Here is a 19,721-nt window from a genome sequence, read left to right on the forward strand (position 1 = left end):
TTACTAAAAAAACACAGCGATGAAATTTTTTAAATTTTTAATAGAATATTTTGTGGGATATCTTCTTCTTATTTATGTATACAAAACTTTCTTATTTACTTAGGTTTTCAAATTATCAAGGTTTTTATCCAAAATGAGTTTGTTGAAACTCATTTTTTACTACAAATCAATAATAATGTGATGCTTATTATGTGAATATTTTGTGAATGGAAACTACTTTTATTTAAAATATTAAATGTCGCAAATAAGGTCCTACTTTTTGTATTAAAAAATATTTTTTAACCATTATAAACGGTGCCTAACATATGTATAACAGTTTTTTTTCGGATTTTTTGGTGTACGACTTAATCGATTTCAACAAAATTGTTTTTTTTTTAACTTTTTTGAATCTTTGTTTTTAAAAACATACCATTTTTTTTTTGTTTTTGAAAAATTACGTATGAAATTAAAAAAAAACGGCTCTAAATATTTTGTTTTTTTTTACCTATAGGCTAAAGGAACTAAGACGTTCACGGGTTTTTATTGCAGGAATCGTTGAATGGGTTATAAAAGAAGATAAAACCGCGGAGTGCTATTAAATGAGAGGGTGGAAACTGAAGATAGGGGTGCAAAAGCCCCCTTCTTTTTTTCTTTGGAGCAATGTTTATGTCTATCTCAACCCAAAAAAAATGTACAACTAAAAAAACAAAAAAACTCAAAAAATAGATTTTTTTGATATTTTTTTTTGTGATTGTTTCGACTATTGTGATATGGAAATTTTTTTTTTTAATTTTTAAAAAACATTATTCCAATAGGAAATTTAATTTTCTACAAAAAGTTTTGTATGCAATATATCAAAATTTTGCTTGTTCTACGAGGTATATTGAAAAAAACCAAAAAGGGGGCTTTTGCACCCCTATCTTCAGTTTCCACCATCTCATTTAATAGCACTCCGCGGTTTTATCTTCTTTTTTTAACCCATTCAACGATTCCTGCAATAAAAACCCGTGAACGTCTTAGTTCCTTATTACCCTGTTTTTTTCGACATAATCAATAGCCTAAAAAAATCAAATAGTGCAGATTTGGATATAATTTTTTATTCAGACAACTGCTGAGGGCAACAAAAAAACAAAAATATTTGCTCTCTGCTATAAGTTTTTTGTTACAGGTATTTTTTCATATTATATAATTTTTGTACCCTTTCAGAACTGAATTTGTATTTTTAGAAGTAGTAAAGTGCTGATTCTTTAAAAAAAACAAAACAAGCTTAAATAATTCTCTAAAGGTAATAGTTGGTAGACTACGTTTAAGTGATATTTGCTTTAAACGTATGCAGCTGGGTTAAAATTTTTGAATGCACTTGTTAGCAAGGTTATTCAAGGTTCCGTACCAAAAGAAAAAAAATTGAGAAAACTTAAGATTTTTTGTAGTCACGGCACATAAAATACCGTCACAGGGTGACCATTTTCACGAATGCCCATAACTTCCAAAATATATGGCTGCGATTTTTAAAATTATTTTTCTGATAACAGTCATCCTCATCACCTACCCTATCTACCGTTTTCGTTTCGACGTTGACTTTTGGGACACCCTGTATACACCTTGCGCTTTAGAAGAAAATTGTTTGGCTTGTACTCGAAAGAAAATCCTATTCATTAATGATTAATTTAAATTATTAATTATTCACAAATGATTTACAATGAGTTGAAAACATTAAGTTTAAGTTTTCAGTGTACCTATTTCGTGTATTATTTACGGGTAACCATTTTTCGGACAAACACTCATTCAATAATGCTATGAAATAGATTTATTTGTTTTGAACTATGTGCATGCAGGGAAGCAATATCGGATATGCTGGAAAAGGTTTAGTTTCTATGTTAAAAATGCACTATTTAAAATTTAAATAAAAATAAAAAATAATACGTATACGCCATAGTGTTTTTTTTTAAAATAGTTTTTTTATCTATATAAATCCTTTTCAAAAATTTATTTACATTGAGGAAGCCAGTTGAAGAAGATTATGATGCAGTTTAAGCAGTTAAAGGCTTGATATACCTCATTTTCAATCGTAAGAAGGTTAGTTGGGTTAGTCTATTTAAAGGGTTAGGCAAATGTCAGTGTTTTAAATTAAATTTTTATTGAAGAAAGCTTTTGAATTTGAAAACTTAAGCTAACAGGGAAACAAAACTAAAAACTCTTGAACTAAACTTTTGCTTTTTTAAAGCACTTTAACTTGCTCTCACTAAAGACTGCAAGGTTTGAAGTATCCATACATCTGTTGTGACTATCTTTCATATGTGGCTATTTTGCTGACGTAAGTTCCATGGCCTTTATGGCCTCCTAGCGGTTAATTCGGTTTCATAAATTCTGCACCCAAGTCTTTATTTCGAATGACGTTTTGGAAACATTGCTGTGGAAATTTATAAGTAACACGAAAACTGAAATAACATGATAAAACCCATCTTTTAAATGATTAATAAACATAATAACAGAAACAAAATTGTCACCAAATCTTGAATTAGGCACGCAAACACTGTCAAGGTCTTTGACCATATCACCTAGAGGGAGTTTATTCACACCCAAATAAGTATTTTTCTCATAATATGAATGAACTTTCCTTCACCCTAATCTAACTGATGCCCACGCACCTATACGCCAATTTGTAAAAATAAACGCGCTCTGCCTCCCATTCTGAATACAAATTTATTATTTGCCTCCAATTCTTGATCTTGACCGTGTGTGGCGTGTGTAAACTACTTCGTGCATGGAATCGTGTATTAGTAGAGCCTCTCTGTCCAGTCAATAGACGACCTCCAGCCAATTTATATTCCCGCTAAAGAGCGTGAAACTAATTTAATTTAAACAGAAAAAAAAAAAAGAATTGCTCAAGTGAGACATTTTATGCCATTTGTCATAACAAATCAAAGCAAGTGCTCCAACCGACACACGGAATAGAATCTATTACTGGGATCCTATAGAGATTCTATAGTATCATAGAATCTACTAGGCCACATGTGGAGCTCTATGGTGATGATGGAGATGTGTGTCCGAACGAAATTGCTTCCGTAAGCCGGCAGACACCCCAAATGGGTTATTAAATACCTGTTGGAGTGATTTATTATCGCGCTGCTTCGGCTATAGCTGAAAGCAGTGGCGTATCCAGAAAAAAATTTGGAGGGGGCTAGAAAATTTTTCAAACATTTTTTAGAGGGGTACGAAAAATTTTTCTCTCTAATTTATTCACCTTTGATCGAGAGTGAAGCGCTGTGCTGCGATACTGAAAGTGGTATAGTAGCATTTAACTGCTCTCGACGTCGACAGCTTCGTACTGCTGTCTCCTGTTTTTAAAGTTCTTGTGTGACAAACACCATTTTCGATATAAACGCCCATGTTCCGCAATTCGACCGAAAGTGAATTGAAATCACTTTTAGATTTCACGTGAAATAAAATATCATTTGGATCAATTTCAAAAACTTCGAAATTTCTTCGAACTGTCATAGCTGAAGGATCATCCTTTTTAATTTTGTTTCTGAAGTTAAATTATTACTGCTGGATGCAATTTTATCGGCAATTTTAATGGAAAAAAAGAAGAATTCAAAAGAAAAAATAAGGAGACACAAATAAGTTATGATAATATTTTGTCCAAAAATTATAGATTCATTGAAAAAGGCACCAAATTTACAAACAGAAATAATGTGAATTGAATTCGATCAGAAAATCTAAATGAGTGAAAAATGCAGAAAGTGAAAGTCTAGAAACTAATTTTCCATTAAATTATTTTAGATGTTTAATTCGAAATATATATTTTTTCGTAATATGTTGCTTTTATAATCCGAATTCGAAGTCCAAATTGGCATTTGCTGAAAGAAACCATTAGTTACATATGTTGACCACTAAGATTTTGAGATATCAAATATTTCTATTTCCAATAGCTTTGAGAAGTATATAATTTTTGAAAAAAGTGTTTATCGAGATTGCATAAGAACTTTTGCAAAATTACACGGTGATGATATTCGACGTACGTATTATATTAAAAAGTGATCTGAAGAATTTCGAATTGGACTTAAATCCGAAAAAAACCACCCAACCCCCAGCTACAGCTAAGGCTCTTACTCAAACAAACACAAATAGCCGTTTCAGAATTTGGAGGGGGCTCGAGCATCTGAGCTGCCTCTAAATCTATAAGATTTAAGAACAAGTTTCAGTGAAGCATATACATTACAATGAAATTATTTAAAAAATAACATGATCTGGAAGGCTTGGGGGGGGGGCTTGAGCCCCCTGAGCCCCCCCCTCAATACGCCACTGGCTGAAAGCTTAGGAGATTATGATTTGCGATTGTATTTATTTTGCTCCTGTTGCTTCTGGTTGTTTTTTCTTCGTTATCAATTCTTTTTTATTGGCAGTAATCAAAACGATTCGCAAAGGTATTCTCACCCAGAATGTGTATGAGATACTTACTCACTCATAATTCTACTTTGATTAGGTTGTACAAATGTGAGTTTAGTTTTGTTGTGTTTAAGAATCTTGATTTGATATTAGAACCACGACTTGGATGTGGGTAGGGTATAGAACTGGGTAATGGTTTGAGTTTTAGTCTTATTTCGGACGTTGAGTGAATAACATTTGGATTTGTCTTATTTTTTTTTTTCGTGGAATATAAGTTGAAGAAATGAATTTTGTTGTTTTATTTTGTTTTGTTTTTCTTGTTCTTCAAAGAATTTCTGTCGAAAGGTGATTATATTAATTGACCTACTTGTGTAAACAAATATAAAACTTTATCTAATCCTATAATCAAATTGATAAGATCAAGAGTTTTATTAAGTCAAGTAAAGTGGTCGCGCAGTGCGTTTGATCACCTAATTACCGATAACTAATTTATCGGCAAAGCTTTTTAAGTCACTATAAGTTTGTTCTTGTCAACAAACATGCATTAATGTAGTCATTATGTTGATAATGAACCCTTTTCGCAATATTTAAGTGAATTTTGTTTAAACACTATTTAGCACCTGAATCATGTATTGATAATAGTGATAGTGAAAAATCTTCTATCCCGATACTATATTAAAATGGAAATTTTTTGATCGAAAGCCCCCAATGCGTAAAACTATAAATATGAATAATTTAAGAAATCAAGGGATCTTGAAATAGTTCAGTTGTAATTAAGTTTGAAGTGAACTTTTGTGAAAATTGGCTTTTGCACCTTACCCACTGTCTTTACCTACTCCCACTGGATTTTTTTTTTTAGGATTTGAACAAACCATTAAAATTTTAGAATGTTTGCCTTTCAAAAAAAATCTACAAACATTTTGAACAAGAACACACGAAAATACTTTGTGTTCCCAAAAAACGTTAAACAAATTCAGGACAAATAAATTGCACGACTGGGGTCGCACGTACTTGCTCTTATGCTTAAAGTAACTATAATGTTAAAGCTTTTTATTCAAGAAATTTAAAATTCGATGTTTTGAAGAAATTTCATAAGTAGTATAAAAAAATTAAATCTGTTTTTATAATTAATAAAACTCCGTTTTAAAATATCTTAAAAAAAAAAACAAATATGCCATTTTATTTCTCGTATAAAAAGGTATTTTTAGAAAAAAAATTTTGAAAATTGTAGGAGCCGTTTTTTAAAAAAATAATTTTTTATATATAAAATTTTTTTAACATTTTTCAAAAAAAAAAAGTTGGTATGCCATTTTGAAGAAATAATTAATTTACACATAAAAACTAAATTTCAAAATTTTTCATTGATCCGTTTTCAAAAAATTGATTTTTCAAAAAAAAATTTTGAAATATTTTTTTAAAAAACCAAAAATGCGTTTTTTGAAAATTTTCTAAAATTTTAATATTATCTTTACTAACACACTTTTGTATAAAAATTTTCATTTAAATCGGGTTAATTTTGTACGAGATATTCAGAAACGAAAAAAACCGTTCTATGACAGGTACCGTTAATAACGGTACAAAAAATATTTTTTTTATTTAAAAAGTTAGCCCTTATGTGTAGTATTACACACAAAAATTTTAATCAAAATCGTTACAGCCGTTTTTGAAAAAAATTAACTTTTCTATTTCCGTTATATGGCAGGTACCGTTAGTTTTGGTCATAAAAAAAAAATTTCAATTTCCCCTCTAGGGAATCACCAAAAACTGCTAACTACCAAGTTTGAAGAAAATCACTTCACTCGTTCAGGCTGCAGCTCCAGATAGAGACAGATGGACAGACAGACAGACAGACAGACAGACAGACAGACAGACAGACAGACAGACAGACAGACAGACAGACAGACAGACAGACAGACAGACAGACAGACAGACAGACAGACAGACAGACAGACAGACAGACAGACAGACAGACAGACAGACAGACAGACAGACAGACAGACAGAATTGCCGGACCCACTTTTTTGGCATTCTCCATCATCGTAATGTCATGTAAAATTGTTATCTCGAGTTCGATTTTTTTTACGAATCCTAAACTTGCCCTATAGTACCTATATCGCAAGTAAAAAAGTGAGATGACTAACTTTTATTCAATTGTGCACTTTGTGGAAAAAGCATGAAATCTTAATTGATGATAGTCCTCAATAAATTGTTACAGTAATGTTTATCTATCTAAAGGATATTGGGCTTTGTTGCATTTCAAAAAAGTTATGAAAAATGAAACATTCTTGTCCATTTAATTATGACTTCAGGGTGTTTGTTACGATCTTATCTGTTAAATCAAAACCAAAATTAATGGAACTTAAAAAAAAAGATATTGGACTCTGAGCAAGATTCAGAATATTGCCAATTTTTACACTAGTTAACAAAATTAAACTTTTTTTTTGTTGCCGAAACAAAAATATACTTTTCTGAAGGTTTTCGGTGGGCTTCACTCGAATCCGAAGTAAAAAAAATTAATCAGCTCGCGTTTTTGAAATATTCCCGTTAGAAAATGCAGTACTCCTCACCTTATTCTTTTATATAAGGAAAATTGTTTGAGCATATTTAGTAACGGTTTTTATAAGGAATATTTTCCACCTTTTTAAACCTGTTTAAATCCTTCCGATATATTTTTTACTGCCCGAGATATCCTCAGTTGTTTAGTATTTTTATAAATTTTATAACGTCATTATCTCCTTTATGAAATATGAACCCAAACCCACTTACTTCATTTTATGATATCTCGGGCAATACAAAAGATATTGAAAAGATTTAAACAGGTATCGAAAGATACAGTTGTTATAGAAACCGTTACTAAATATGCTCAAACAATTTTCCTTATACAAAAGAATAAGGTCCGAAGAACTCATTTGCATTTTCTAACGGTAATATCTCAAAAACGGAAGCTGATTAGTAGTTTCTGACTTCGGATTCGAGTTCAGCACACCGAAAACTTTCAGAAAAGTATATTTTTGTTTCGACAACAAAACCCTTGTAAAGCAGTGTTATCTACTGTTTCGAAATGTTTGGCTAACTCATAAAGTTTTTTTTTTTAAAAGTGCTTTGAAAATTGGACCACATCAAAAGTACATGTATGTATACAAAAAATGTTTTAAATACTAGAAGAACTTTAAAATTAATTTTAAATAGTTTGAAAAATGCAAATAAGCATGGTGTTGAAAAATTCGTAATTATAAAAAGTACAAAACTAAAAACTATGGAAAATTCATCCTAGATTCAGTTTTTTTTTTGTCAATTTGTTACTTAAAATATGACCACTACCTACAGCAAAATCTCGAAAATATTTCGTATGCAATTGGCAATGAGTAAGAAACTCAATGGTGAAAAATTAGTTTCCAGAAACGTAATTTTAGGCAGTTGTAATAACCATGATATTTTTTCCGCTGGTAGATGATGAAATCTTCTTAAAAACTATATAAGGACCGGAAAACGTGTGCTAATAGTTTCTTCCACTGCATGTATCGCGGTAATGTCAAAAACTTACATACATAGCTATGTAATGTACCTATAATTGTGTTTTCTATTTGAGATAAATCACGCGTTGATATAATAGGTTTAAAATTGGACCTAACCCAGCCATACTATTTCATTGAATACTAAATACTCTTGGAAAATTGGGTATTCTATTAAAAAAAAATAATCTGCACAAAAAACAGACTTAAAACATTTATATGTATTTATTTTTCTTTTTGTTTTCAAAGAAATGATTTTTCAAAATCTAAAAATTAAAAAAGGTTTCTGTTAAAAAATTTCGAAAAAGCTTAGAGGATATAATATCTAGAGTGCTTGTGCTGTTAGTTCCGTGAGCTTTTATAGAGGGCTCTAGTTTCTTTAAGGTTTTCGATGAGTGCATGCCTTTAATTTATTTTCATTTGAAGGCTGTCATCAACAAGCGTGTTTATTTACAGCTGCGAAACCGGACTCGCACTGAAAAACGAAGGCAGCGACCCCTATCCATGCATATGGCGATACAATATATTAGTTATAGGAACAAGCACTTTATATATTATATCCTCTAAGCGAAAAAGTTAGTAATCAAGAAAACGGTTCTATGGCAACCGTTAATAATAGTTCAAAAAATATGTTTTTGATTTTAAAAGTAGCACCTTATTTTGCCATAGTATACACACTTTTTTTAATTAAAAATCGTTAGAGCCGTATTTGAGAAAAGCAAGCTGTCTTGTTTCGGTGAGTACCGCTAATTGTGGTCCAATAAAAATTCCCTTTAAGGGGATAACCTAAAACGTTTATATTCCTTGAGATTGTTATCTGGACGTAGATTACTTTTTTTTCATGAGGTCGAAGAAAAAATAAATGCAGCTAATCGTATAGCCTGGGATATTATTTTAAAATTTTAAAAAATTGGCCTAGACAAGGTTCTGAAACGAAGAAGAACTTAGGAACTTAGGACCAGTTTTTTAATTTAATCATATGCTTTTTGATTATATTATTGTTGAAATTAATTTTAGGGTAAACTAACTCTGAGTTAACCCAGCTCTGAAAAACTAGCCCTTATTTGATAAATCATACAAATACATACATTATTATGTAGGTAGGTACTAAAAAATAACTTCAAAAGTTTCCTAAGTTCACTGAAATAGTCAAACTATTAAAAGTGTTGCATTTTTTCAACGTGGTTGGTAAACGCCGATTGAGATTTGTAAAAAATGACTGATGGGCTTTTATTTTGTGGAGAATAATATTTGGTGTGGTTCGCAAAATATTACCGAAATACCAAGCAGGAGAATTGATATTTTATGTAATCGTTGGACGACTTTTGTAACTCTAAAATGGTAATTTTGTTGCTGTTTTTATCAACTTTTTTTCGGTGCGGTAACTACAGGGTTTAACTACTATTTTTTCTTAAAAAATAACGGTTTGAAAAAAATAAAATAAATTTTATCTTTCACTTAAATGTGTGACTAAAAGAGTTAAAGAACTAAAAGGTTCTGTCCTGTGTTTTTTTTTTTTTTGTATTATTTTTTAAACTGAAATTCTAATTTAATTTCGTTGAAGATACATAAATCCTCTAACTTTGATTCAAACTCATCACCTTTTCTGTGATGAACAACTTAAAACTCCAACCCCAGATCATTATCCCACACATAAGAATCTAACTAACTCTAATAATTACCACTTCCAGGTCATTAGGTGCAGTTTTGCAGACGAAAAATAAATGCACAAATGAAGTAGGCGATATACTGGAACCATTGCGAGTCCTAATGAAGGATTCGAGTATACTGGAAGGAACCACTAGCTCCACAGCCGCCATTCAAGCGTATATTGTTCTGATGAACGATGCCCACCAGGTCCGTAAGTTGTGTCATCAGCAACACCATCTACTGCATTTTATCTGCATGTGCTCTCGAGATTTGCTGCTATTCTTCCATCTGATATCGAAATAATACCAAAATCTTCTTTCTCTCTATACTCCCAATTGTCCTGGGGCATTATCAACTTCTCGTCGTTCTCATCGTGTCGCTTCATTCGCCTTGCATTGGATGGTTTCTGATGGTCGGTTGGTCATACTTCTGTGTGTGTGTGTGTGTATGTCCTTACAGAGTGAATACATTGCCGACCATGACAAACGTTTGCAATACATTAGCAAATTCACTGGTTCGGCCGGGGAAGCTGTTGTTACTGCAACTGAGGCTATTCTCTGGACCGACTCAAGATATCATCTCCAAGCTGAACAGCAACTGGATCCTAACTGCTGGACGCTAATGAAGACAGGTGTGTATAAGTATATTCATAAATACAAGTATAGAGCTGTTGTAGATGTATAGAAAGAAGACTTTGGTGAAAATTGGGGGAAGCTTGCTGGTGTAAGAGGGGTCTTCTATAGTTATCCTTTAGCTAAGGCATTTTAAGATTAGAGACAAAATGGAAGTATTTTGCTGGATGAATTGGTCCCAAAGGGGGTAAGCATTGGGTACTGGCAAGGCAAAACGCATGGACAAGGACATGGAATGTTAACAAAGGAACATTGTGTGCCAGAAATATCAGAGCGAGTGATGTTCTGATGTACTGATTAGGAGATGGTAATTATTACTAAACCTTATAATCCTAATGGGATTATAACAAGAGAGAGAGTTTTCGTTTTCGTTTTGCTCCAAGTCAATTTGTGCTTGAAATTCCTTATTCCAAAAGAGAAATTATGATGCATTTGGGAAATAAGAAACTTGATAGCAACAGACAATCAAATGATAAAATTTTGATTTGGTAGAGGTACTTCGTCCTTAGCCTTGAATTATGTGAATAAATGATAATTTCTTGCAATATCTATCCATTTACATTGGAAGTATTTTTAAGGTCTAGTTGGAGAATAAAATCAATATGATAAGAATACAAAAAGGATATTTAAGGGTGTATTAAATTACGTGAAGATTGGCCAAGATAGATAGATATAAAGACATTATGTACAATCTTTATTTAATAAATTAAATCAGAGCCTGCTCTGAAGTGACGCAGATTTTTAGGTGAAAGATTAGTCTATTAAATAGACACTTTTGAGTGTCACAAACGTGTTCAAGAATTTTTATTGCTGACAAAGTATACTTCAGCCCAAAAAGCTACTAAATCCACTGATGCATTTCTGAGCGAACGGCATCACCAGTCACCACCGGTTGGTTTTATTTTTTTTTTTATTTAACTCGAAAACCAAGCCATACCTAAAAATGGTTCAAAGATACTTTTGTTAGAAAGTTAAATTTTTCTATCAAAAATAAGTTGGTTAAATTTTTGATTAAAATTTTTTAGTTTTGACGAAAATTCTTACACAATAATTTTTTATGAAATGTGTCTTAAAACCATTTTTAAGTAAGGTTTGGTTATCGTGTTCAAAAAAAAAAAACCTAAAGAAAAATGTAAAACAAAAAAACACTTTTCTTAAAATGTTTGAGATTATGAAGCACAACGTTTTTATATCGTTGAAATGGTCTAAATTTGTTTTTTTTTAAAACGCCTACCTACATAAGTCAAAATCGGCTGAAAACTACCAAAGCTAACATTTTACAGCAACGTTTCGAGAAAAATATGTTTAATTTTTGTCTATAGTTAAACAGTGCATTTTAAATATTTTTTACAAAGAAGACAAAAAACTAAGTAAAAACAAAACTTGGAAGATATCCAATTATTTTCTTTTTTCTTTAAGGAAATAGATTTTTGACACTTTTTCAACTTCACCTAAATATTTAAATTTTTAAATTAAATTTTCTCTGATATAACATTTTTTAAAATATCTACTTAAGTCTTGTAAAGCAGGGTAGCGTAGTCGAAAAAAGAAAAAAAAAATAATAATTTTAAAGTGTGGCAATCATATCTCGCTAGGCAACCCATAAGCAAACTGTTTCTTAAGACACGGTCTTTATATTTCAGTTAAAAATTGGAAATTAAAGCTTTTGGTTAAGTTATCAAGATAAAAATAAAAAAAAACATGTAAGATAAGAAACTTTTTTTTTTGAGAAATTGAATACATTTGATTCTTAAATATGATAAGAAAAATTTGTCTGTTAATTTTGAATGCCAAATTAAATCAACTTATATTGGCCATTTTCGAGAAAATTGCAATACCCTGAAAACGTTATATGGGGCTTATCTTTGATATTATGAACTTCTTCACTATCGTAATGTTGGCTTTGACTAGGACCTCGATTATTTTGCCACAAGCCAATTCTTGCCCATAATCCACCAACTGATTTTCAGCCTACTGGTTGGTATTGGGGTGGTCTAAAATCTGCAAGGTCCGTAAAAAGGAATCAAAAGTTAAAAAATGTTTTATATCAAAAATATTAGTCTTTAGATAAAAATTGTATTCTTAAAGCTTGTAGATCACTCTTAAAATAACAACATTTTAAAATTTCCCATGAAATTTAAAGTAAAGAATAATAATACAAATTAAAAAAACATATGTATGAACGTTAAATACAAAAAACATATAGAAAAAAATATTGCGTATACGCACCAGTGACCCATATTAAATAGAAGACATTTCAAAGAATATCAATATCCCTTATATATATATTCTTAAGACTATATGTTTCATAAAAATACATGACATCACATCATTGATGGGTTAATATTCTCCGAGGCAAAAATTCCTGAGGCAAAAATTTTGGCGGGACTTTCGGATTATTCTTTTTATTTTCCGTAAAATGTTTCATTTATTTTCATTTATCGACAATATACATAAGTAGGTATACAGGGTGTCCCAAAAGTCAACGTCGAAATGAAAACGTCAGATAGGTTAAGTGGTGACTATTATCAGAAAAAATTTTAAAAAAATGCAGCCATATACTTTGGGAGTTATGGGAATTCGTAAAAAATCAAAAAAATGGTCACAAATGTGACGGTTTTTCATGTGCCGTGACTTTAAAACTGATCCAGCTGACTTAAAACATTTGAATGCACTTGTTAACAGGGTTATTCAAGGTTCCGTAGCAAAATTGAGAAAACTTTAGATTTGTAGTCACGGCATATGACCGACACAGGCTGACCATTCTTTTCATTTTTTTCGAATGTCCATAACTCGATTTTTTAAATTATTTTTCTGATAACAGTCTCCACTTAACCTATGTATCTACCGTTTTCGTTTCGACGTTGACTTTGGGACACCCTGTATAATGAGATTAAATAAAAATCTGAGTAACTTAAAAAACTTTTCTACACAGCTTTATTCAAATTCAAAATTATAATACCCCTGCAGAACTTCGATGTAACGTTATCAATCGCAAAAGCTTTAAAATTCTTTAAAAATATTTATAATTTAAGATATCATGAGAGAGATTATGAAAGTCCAAATTTTGAAAGAAAAAAAAAATCTGGAAAACATTTTTGAAATCAAGTAAATCAAACGAAAATTTGAAACAACCGAGAACTACACTTTTTCCTTCTATTTTCACTTAAAAATAATCCTTTTTTCACGACATATAGTTAGAAAAAATAACTGCGTTCATATTAGTTTATGTAATTGGCGTCCCATTTTCCCATTGCGGGGAACCTTCAAATACTAAAATGCCCCTTTTCTGACTCCCATTTAGTGGCACTACCTATTTTCTCCCTATAAAACAACCACAGTTCTTGGGTCTATTCACATTTATTGTTCAAAAACCGTCACTAATGTTCAATTCCTTCATTTAAATTCTTTTACTTAATCCTTTTAATAAACAAAAAAAAAGCTTATACTCCGCTTAAAAAATCCCTTTCCTTGCATAGACAATAAAAATATGTAAAAAGCTGATTTTGCAAACATTTTTCGTCCCTTTGGTTAATCACAATATTCTTTTTTTTTTGTATTTTAATTGATGACAACATTTTTATTGCGCTGACAATGCGCAATATATAGGGACACCCCTATATTTTCACATTTGTGATGCTGGATGCTGCCTATCATGGCTCATCATCTAAACTACGGTCTATCCCAGGAATTTGTCCATCTCTTAATCCCATCTATATAAGCTTCGTGAATTGGCTGCCATAAAGCTTAATTAGCGCAATAAAATTAAATATCATATTTTGCAGCGACAACAGGAGTCGAGTTGAGTCCATCCATCTTACCTTAAAGCTTCCCTAAATTGCCTTCAGCAAAGCATAAATATCCTCCATTAATCGCATCCTTCGAGAATCCTTACTAAGCGAGTATTAATTGTGTCTATCTTTTGGTACTGATGGTGGCCAAAAATAACAACAACAACAAGAACTTCCGCTTCCTTTTCTGATATATACCAAAGTTATCTCAATCCATCCTATCCTCCTTGTCCTTGCTTACAATTTATAAATATTTATAAAGATGCCTATCATCAAAAATGCATGGTTTTCCTTCAAGACGATAGTGATGAATGAATATTTCCGTTTCCTCTTCTTCTTATCTAAAGAGAATCCTTAAAGAATACCATACCTCTATTCGTATATATGTATATTTTTGCAGGACAAAGTAATGTGCTCAACATGACAGAGTGGATGCTTAACAACTTGCCGTCAAATTCAACAGTCGGTGTGGATCCTTTTCTTATGAAGGCGTCAGCTTTTCGTCAAATTGCCAAGGAACTTAATGCAAAGGGACACGAATTAATTAGCATCTCAAGGAATCTTATTGACGAGATTTGGATGAGCAGACCACCACCAACTCGGAATAATATTATTCCATTGGATATAGAATTTACAGGTGAGTCTTCTTAGTCAGATAGTGTGTTGTGTGTTACTTTGTTTTTTCCTTTTTCATTAATTTTTCTGAGGGTCTTTATTTGTTTTTATTGCTAGTCGTTTGTTAAATTTTAATTACTTTCTTTTATTTATGAAACTTATACTTGTTATGTTGGAAGAAGTATGTGGGCGGATGTTTAGCTTGAAAGATAGGACTTTTGGCAGTTTCACATACCTGTGAGGGAAATGTTTACAAAATTGAAATCTCAGCTTAGTCAAAGAGAATGTATGAATAGCCTTGAGTGTTTATTTCCTTTTTATTATATTAAATATCATGTTCGAATTAACATAAAAAGACTATCTAAAAATTAAGGACTAGATTTTATTTTTCCATAAGAACCTGTACCTGAAGAAGTATTATTTTTTATTTATTACACCCCCACAGTGAAAAACAAAAACGACAAGAAGTTGCAGCTGCTCTTATTTTATACGAATCTTTTTTATCGTAAATTCCTGTTTGATTTTTATCTCAAGTTCGAATTTTGTTTTTATTCTAACTCAAGTTAAATTGAAGCAGTATAAATCCATTTGCGTTAGATCAAACTCTTTTAATTTTATCATTGAGCTGTGAAAAAATCTATTGAAATTTGTGTGTGACACTGTGGGTATACATGACACTTTCGAAATCTATATGGCAATTATTTGAAAAGGGCGATTCAATTTTCGATAGCGAAAAGGTGATTGCATTAGTATTTTCACTTTAGTGTTCAGTGTTAAGTGAAATAGTTTTTGACATGCACCTGGCCAAGTGTAGCTATTTCGCTTTGTGTATTGTGTTGCACTTCAGGGATCAAAGGATGTGCTTTAGTTTGTTGGAATGCCTTTTAATTTGTTGAAATGTTCTTGCTTTTTAACGCATACTTAATTTAAGGTAGGTTTGAGTCGCTTTCCCTATACTTTTTATTTTTATATATAAAAAGCTGCCAAAAGAAGAGATTTTTACTAGGAACAGAGCCATAATTGTATTTATATAAGTTTTTGACATTGCTTTTCTTAAAGAATAGGTAATCCAAAAAACATGGTTATAATAATAAATTACATACCAGTGCTCCGGACCCCAACAGGCGCCAGGGCCCCACGAAAGATTATGTAGTAGAAACCTGTTAAAAATAAAATAAATTGCAAACAGATCTAAATGTTCAACCAGCTTCCTTATTTTATGTTGGCTAACTGGGTAAATAAAATGTTTAAATAGTAATGTAAAACAACATTCTGTGATTTTTAGATTTATATTAGGTATACTTATGCAGATGATATAAATCTACAAATATACGTTAAAAAAAATTGGTCGCATATATAAATACATACATTCTGTGACAATAGCTCTCAGTCTCAGGGGCCCAAGAAAATATTAACTTTAATTCAGAAATTATCCATATAAATTATATACAAAAAATTTAAAATAAAAAAAATTGATAACCCATAGATAAAATTCGATGTATATCCTTATTTTTCATTAAAAAAAATTAAGTAAGGCTTGTGTAAGACTCAATATATTTAACATTTAAAAATCTTCATACAGAGAATTTTTTAAAAATCTATTGCGAAAGTAATTAAAGAGATATGTACATATTTATTTCATGTAATGCAATAGAGGGTCAAAATCATCAAAAAATACGTATTACCTAAACTAACAAAAACGCAAAAATAACGAAAAACTCCAACCACAAAACTCTTTGTTTTCTACCCAAATTTCGAATCAAGGTTGAAATTGAAAACAAAAAAGTGACGCCATTTTCTAACGTTACACTCTCGCACTTTCGCAGTGCGGCAAAACATTTCAATTAAAAATAAACTATTAGAGATAAAAAAATCTTCTATAGCTTATTTGAAAGATATTAACCTACCTAAAGGTAAAGGAAATTATTTTTGACAATTCTAAAGATGCCAGGTGAAAGATGAGGGAAAAAAAATTATTGGTCTAATACGGATTTTTTCCAAAACTCTCCGTTTCGAAATATGAATTTTTGAAAAACACCTTGTTTTTTAGGGTTATTTTTGGGTAATTTTTGATTTTTAGCTTTTTTTTTGAGCGTTCAAAAAATCTCAAACTTATAGGACATGTAGGTTTTGGCCTTATGCATGCATGTACAAAAAATCGTTTAGTGAGTTTTGACTGAATAACGGAAGAAACAAGTTTAAAAAAACACGTTTTTTTATCGTTTTTAATCGTTTTTTATTTTTATCTTTTTTTCTTTAATAGATACAGGAATAAAGTATATGGAGTAATGATAGACCATGACTACGACTATATGTGTGCAAAGATTTAATCATTTTCGTAACCATAATTTTGAGATAACTGTAAAATAAAATTTTAGAATCCAATAGGTTATAACTTTTGACCAAGAGCAGATAGAAATTTTATAAAACTTTTATGAGCATCCTTATACAATTACCATTCATTTGGTATATCACACATAACGGTAGACTAACTACAAGCTACACAATGCTAAATCAAGAAAATTGCGAAAAACCTCAAAACACCAGGATCTATTGCCCCCCGAACAGCCACCAGTGTGGGAAGTACCGTAATCTCAGTCTGGAATTTCGACATGGTTGACTTTAAAAAACTCTTACTCCTCTTGTAAGCATCTCAGGAATATGATTGAAGCGTCATATGATATATGTATAGATTGTCATTGAAAAAAATTGATAAAATAGCGTGAGGACATAAAAATAAATGTTTTTTTTTTTTTTAGTGAAATTTGATCGAGTTCAAAAAATTCTATCTCTTTTTGTAGATGTCTTATAGACCTAATCGATGTATATGTTTTGAGCTAAGACAATAAGCTTTCAGATGGTATAAAATTTTGTATAGGTTGTTAGGGAAAAAAATTGAATTAATGACGTGAGAAGATAAAAATTCATGTTTTTTTTTGCTTTTTTGATGAAAATTGATTGTTTTCAATAAATTATTTTTATACTTTTTGTGCATTGCAAAAATTTAAAAATGGTTTTATTCTTAAGAAGAAATACTTGGCTTTTAAATTGCATAATTTTTTTGTAAGCTTTTAAAAATAAAATAAAATGCACGACTGGGGCCGCACGTACTTGCTCTTATGATAAAAGTAGCTTTTATGTCAAAGATTTAAAAAAAAAATATTTTGAATTAGTTAAAATTTGATTTTTTTAAGGAATTTCATAAGAAATGCAAAAATACGAAATTATTTTTTTTTTTTAGTTTTTCTTACGCCATATTTTTGTTACTCGTGTTTTTTTGACAAAAACAAAAAACGCAATTAGCTACATATATTAAAATCACTTAAAGCATTATGTATGTCAAATTTAGTCTAGAAAATTGTAATAACTCATTAACGGTGTACGGGAAGAGCCGACATCAAAGATTAAAAAAAATGTAAAGTCATATTTCCTTTATCCGTATTTTTTGAGAAAAACTAAAAATGCAGTTACGTTAGATTTACGTATAACATTACTTGTGTAAAATTTAATCGAAATCGTTAGAGTCATTTACGAGAAAATTGCAATAACTCCATTAAGATGTACGGGAAGAGCCGACATCCGCGATTTAAAAAAGAGTTAATGTCATATTTTCACTATCCTCATTTTTTGAGAAAAACTAAAAACGCAGTTATGTTAGAACTGCAAACAGCATTAAGTATGTTAAATTTAATCAAAATCGTTAGAGCCGTTTTCGAGAAAGTTGCAATAACTCAAAAACTTTGTATGGTAGGTATACGTTTAAAGCGAGATATTAAAAAACAAAAAAAAACCAACCTTGGAAATTACAAAAAAATCATCTGTACCAAATTTTAAGAAAATCCCTCAACCCGTTTAGGCTGCAGCTTCATGTACAGCTTTTTTTTGACGACGCACCGACGCACCGACGCACAGACCGACGGACGTCATGACGAAAACCACTTTTTCGGACTTCTCCATCATCGTAATGTTAGTTTTGATTAAAACCTCGAATTTTTTTTTTTACACGAAACCAATACTTGCCCTATTGAGCAAGTAAAAATTAATATAATGAGAAAATAAAAAAAGGTATTTTTTTAGCTTTTTTTTGTAAATTATGATTGGTTGAAATAAGTAAACGCTTCAATTGACTCATTTTAAACAAAAGCACACAACCTGTTTTCTGATGACGTTATCACGTAAAATCATAGTCCGTAAACCGGCTTTACAGACAACCTCTTTTTTTTTTATTTGATTTGTTTGAAATACATATGTATGAAATATGGAATATGTTATTTTAAATATTTTGTTTTTCTTTATTTGTAAATATTGTTAAATTGCTAAATTAATACAACGAAACATTAAAAAAAAAATGTTTTAACTTTGTAAAATTCAGATATATGTACCTACTTTATAGTTTTAATTTTTTTTTTTCGAAAAAATACAAAATTTGTCAATTTTAACCTTCTGATGACAACAGGGGTGCTATACCACCTCAGACTTCATTTTTCTTTCTTTGCTTTTTGACAATTTTTATTTTTTTTTTTTTTAATTATCTATTTTCCCTATGAAATGTTATGATTAAATAAATAATTTTTATTATACCTTAAAGTATTTTTTTTTAAATTAAATCCTAGGACAACCAAAAAGCATGTTGTTATCCGAAGGTTAAGAATTTGTATCAAAATTTAAATAAAACCAATCTTGATAAAATACAAAATATTGCTTTTACAATGTTTAATATAATAGATAGGTACCTCTTAAAATAAATCGTAAATATTTGCCCAATTTATTTTTTTTTATTAACTTCTCTAAATCGTAATGCCATTTTTGAGCTTTAACTCGTGTTAAAATTTTTCTTACGAATTCTAATGCTTAGATTATTATGGTACCGTGTTAGCTCAAATATACGTAGCTACATTTAAAACATTTTGTTATATACATTACGATTTTTTAATATATTAAATGTTCTCGTTTTACACATTGAAAAAAAAAAGTGAAAAGTATTTGTTTTTAATGCAAAGCAATTTTTTTTAAAGAATACAATTATTTTTGATGAACCTAAATATTTTTTTTTTTATTCAAATAGTGTAGGTAGGTACCTACGTCAATTTATGTTAATAAATAGGTAACATGCTTTTGTAAATAATATGTACGGCCAATTTGTCAAGAATTTT

General features: G+C 30.4%; 1 protein-coding gene across 3 annotated transcripts in view; it reads left to right on the top strand.

Moving 5' to 3' along the window:
- The first annotated feature begins 4,569 nt into the window (after window positions 1-4,569).
- The window catches only part of LOC129915254 (xaa-Pro aminopeptidase ApepP-like), a 33,236-nt gene continuing 18,084 nt past the window's right edge, over window positions 4,570-19,721 (top strand). The window contains exons 1-4 of one of the 3 annotated variants that reach the window (XM_055994740.1): window positions 4,570-4,713; window positions 9,572-9,737; window positions 9,990-10,161; window positions 14,354-14,590. In XM_055994740.1, coding sequence (XP_055850715.1) covers window positions 4,652-4,713; window positions 9,572-9,737; window positions 9,990-10,161; window positions 14,354-14,590 — 637 coding nt within the window. In that variant the 5' untranslated portion in view covers window positions 4,570-4,651. Of the gene's footprint in view, window positions 4,714-8,595; window positions 8,617-9,018; window positions 9,222-9,571; window positions 9,738-9,989; window positions 10,162-14,353; window positions 14,591-19,721 lie in introns of those variants that run through there. The other 2 variants (XM_055994741.1, XM_055994739.1) reach the window with 2 other exon arrangements.

Source organism: Episyrphus balteatus, chromosome 3, assembly GCF_945859705.1.
Source record: "Episyrphus balteatus chromosome 3, idEpiBalt1.1, whole genome shotgun sequence".
In the NCBI taxonomy this organism is placed as follows: Eukaryota; Metazoa; Arthropoda; class Insecta; order Diptera; family Syrphidae; genus Episyrphus; species Episyrphus balteatus.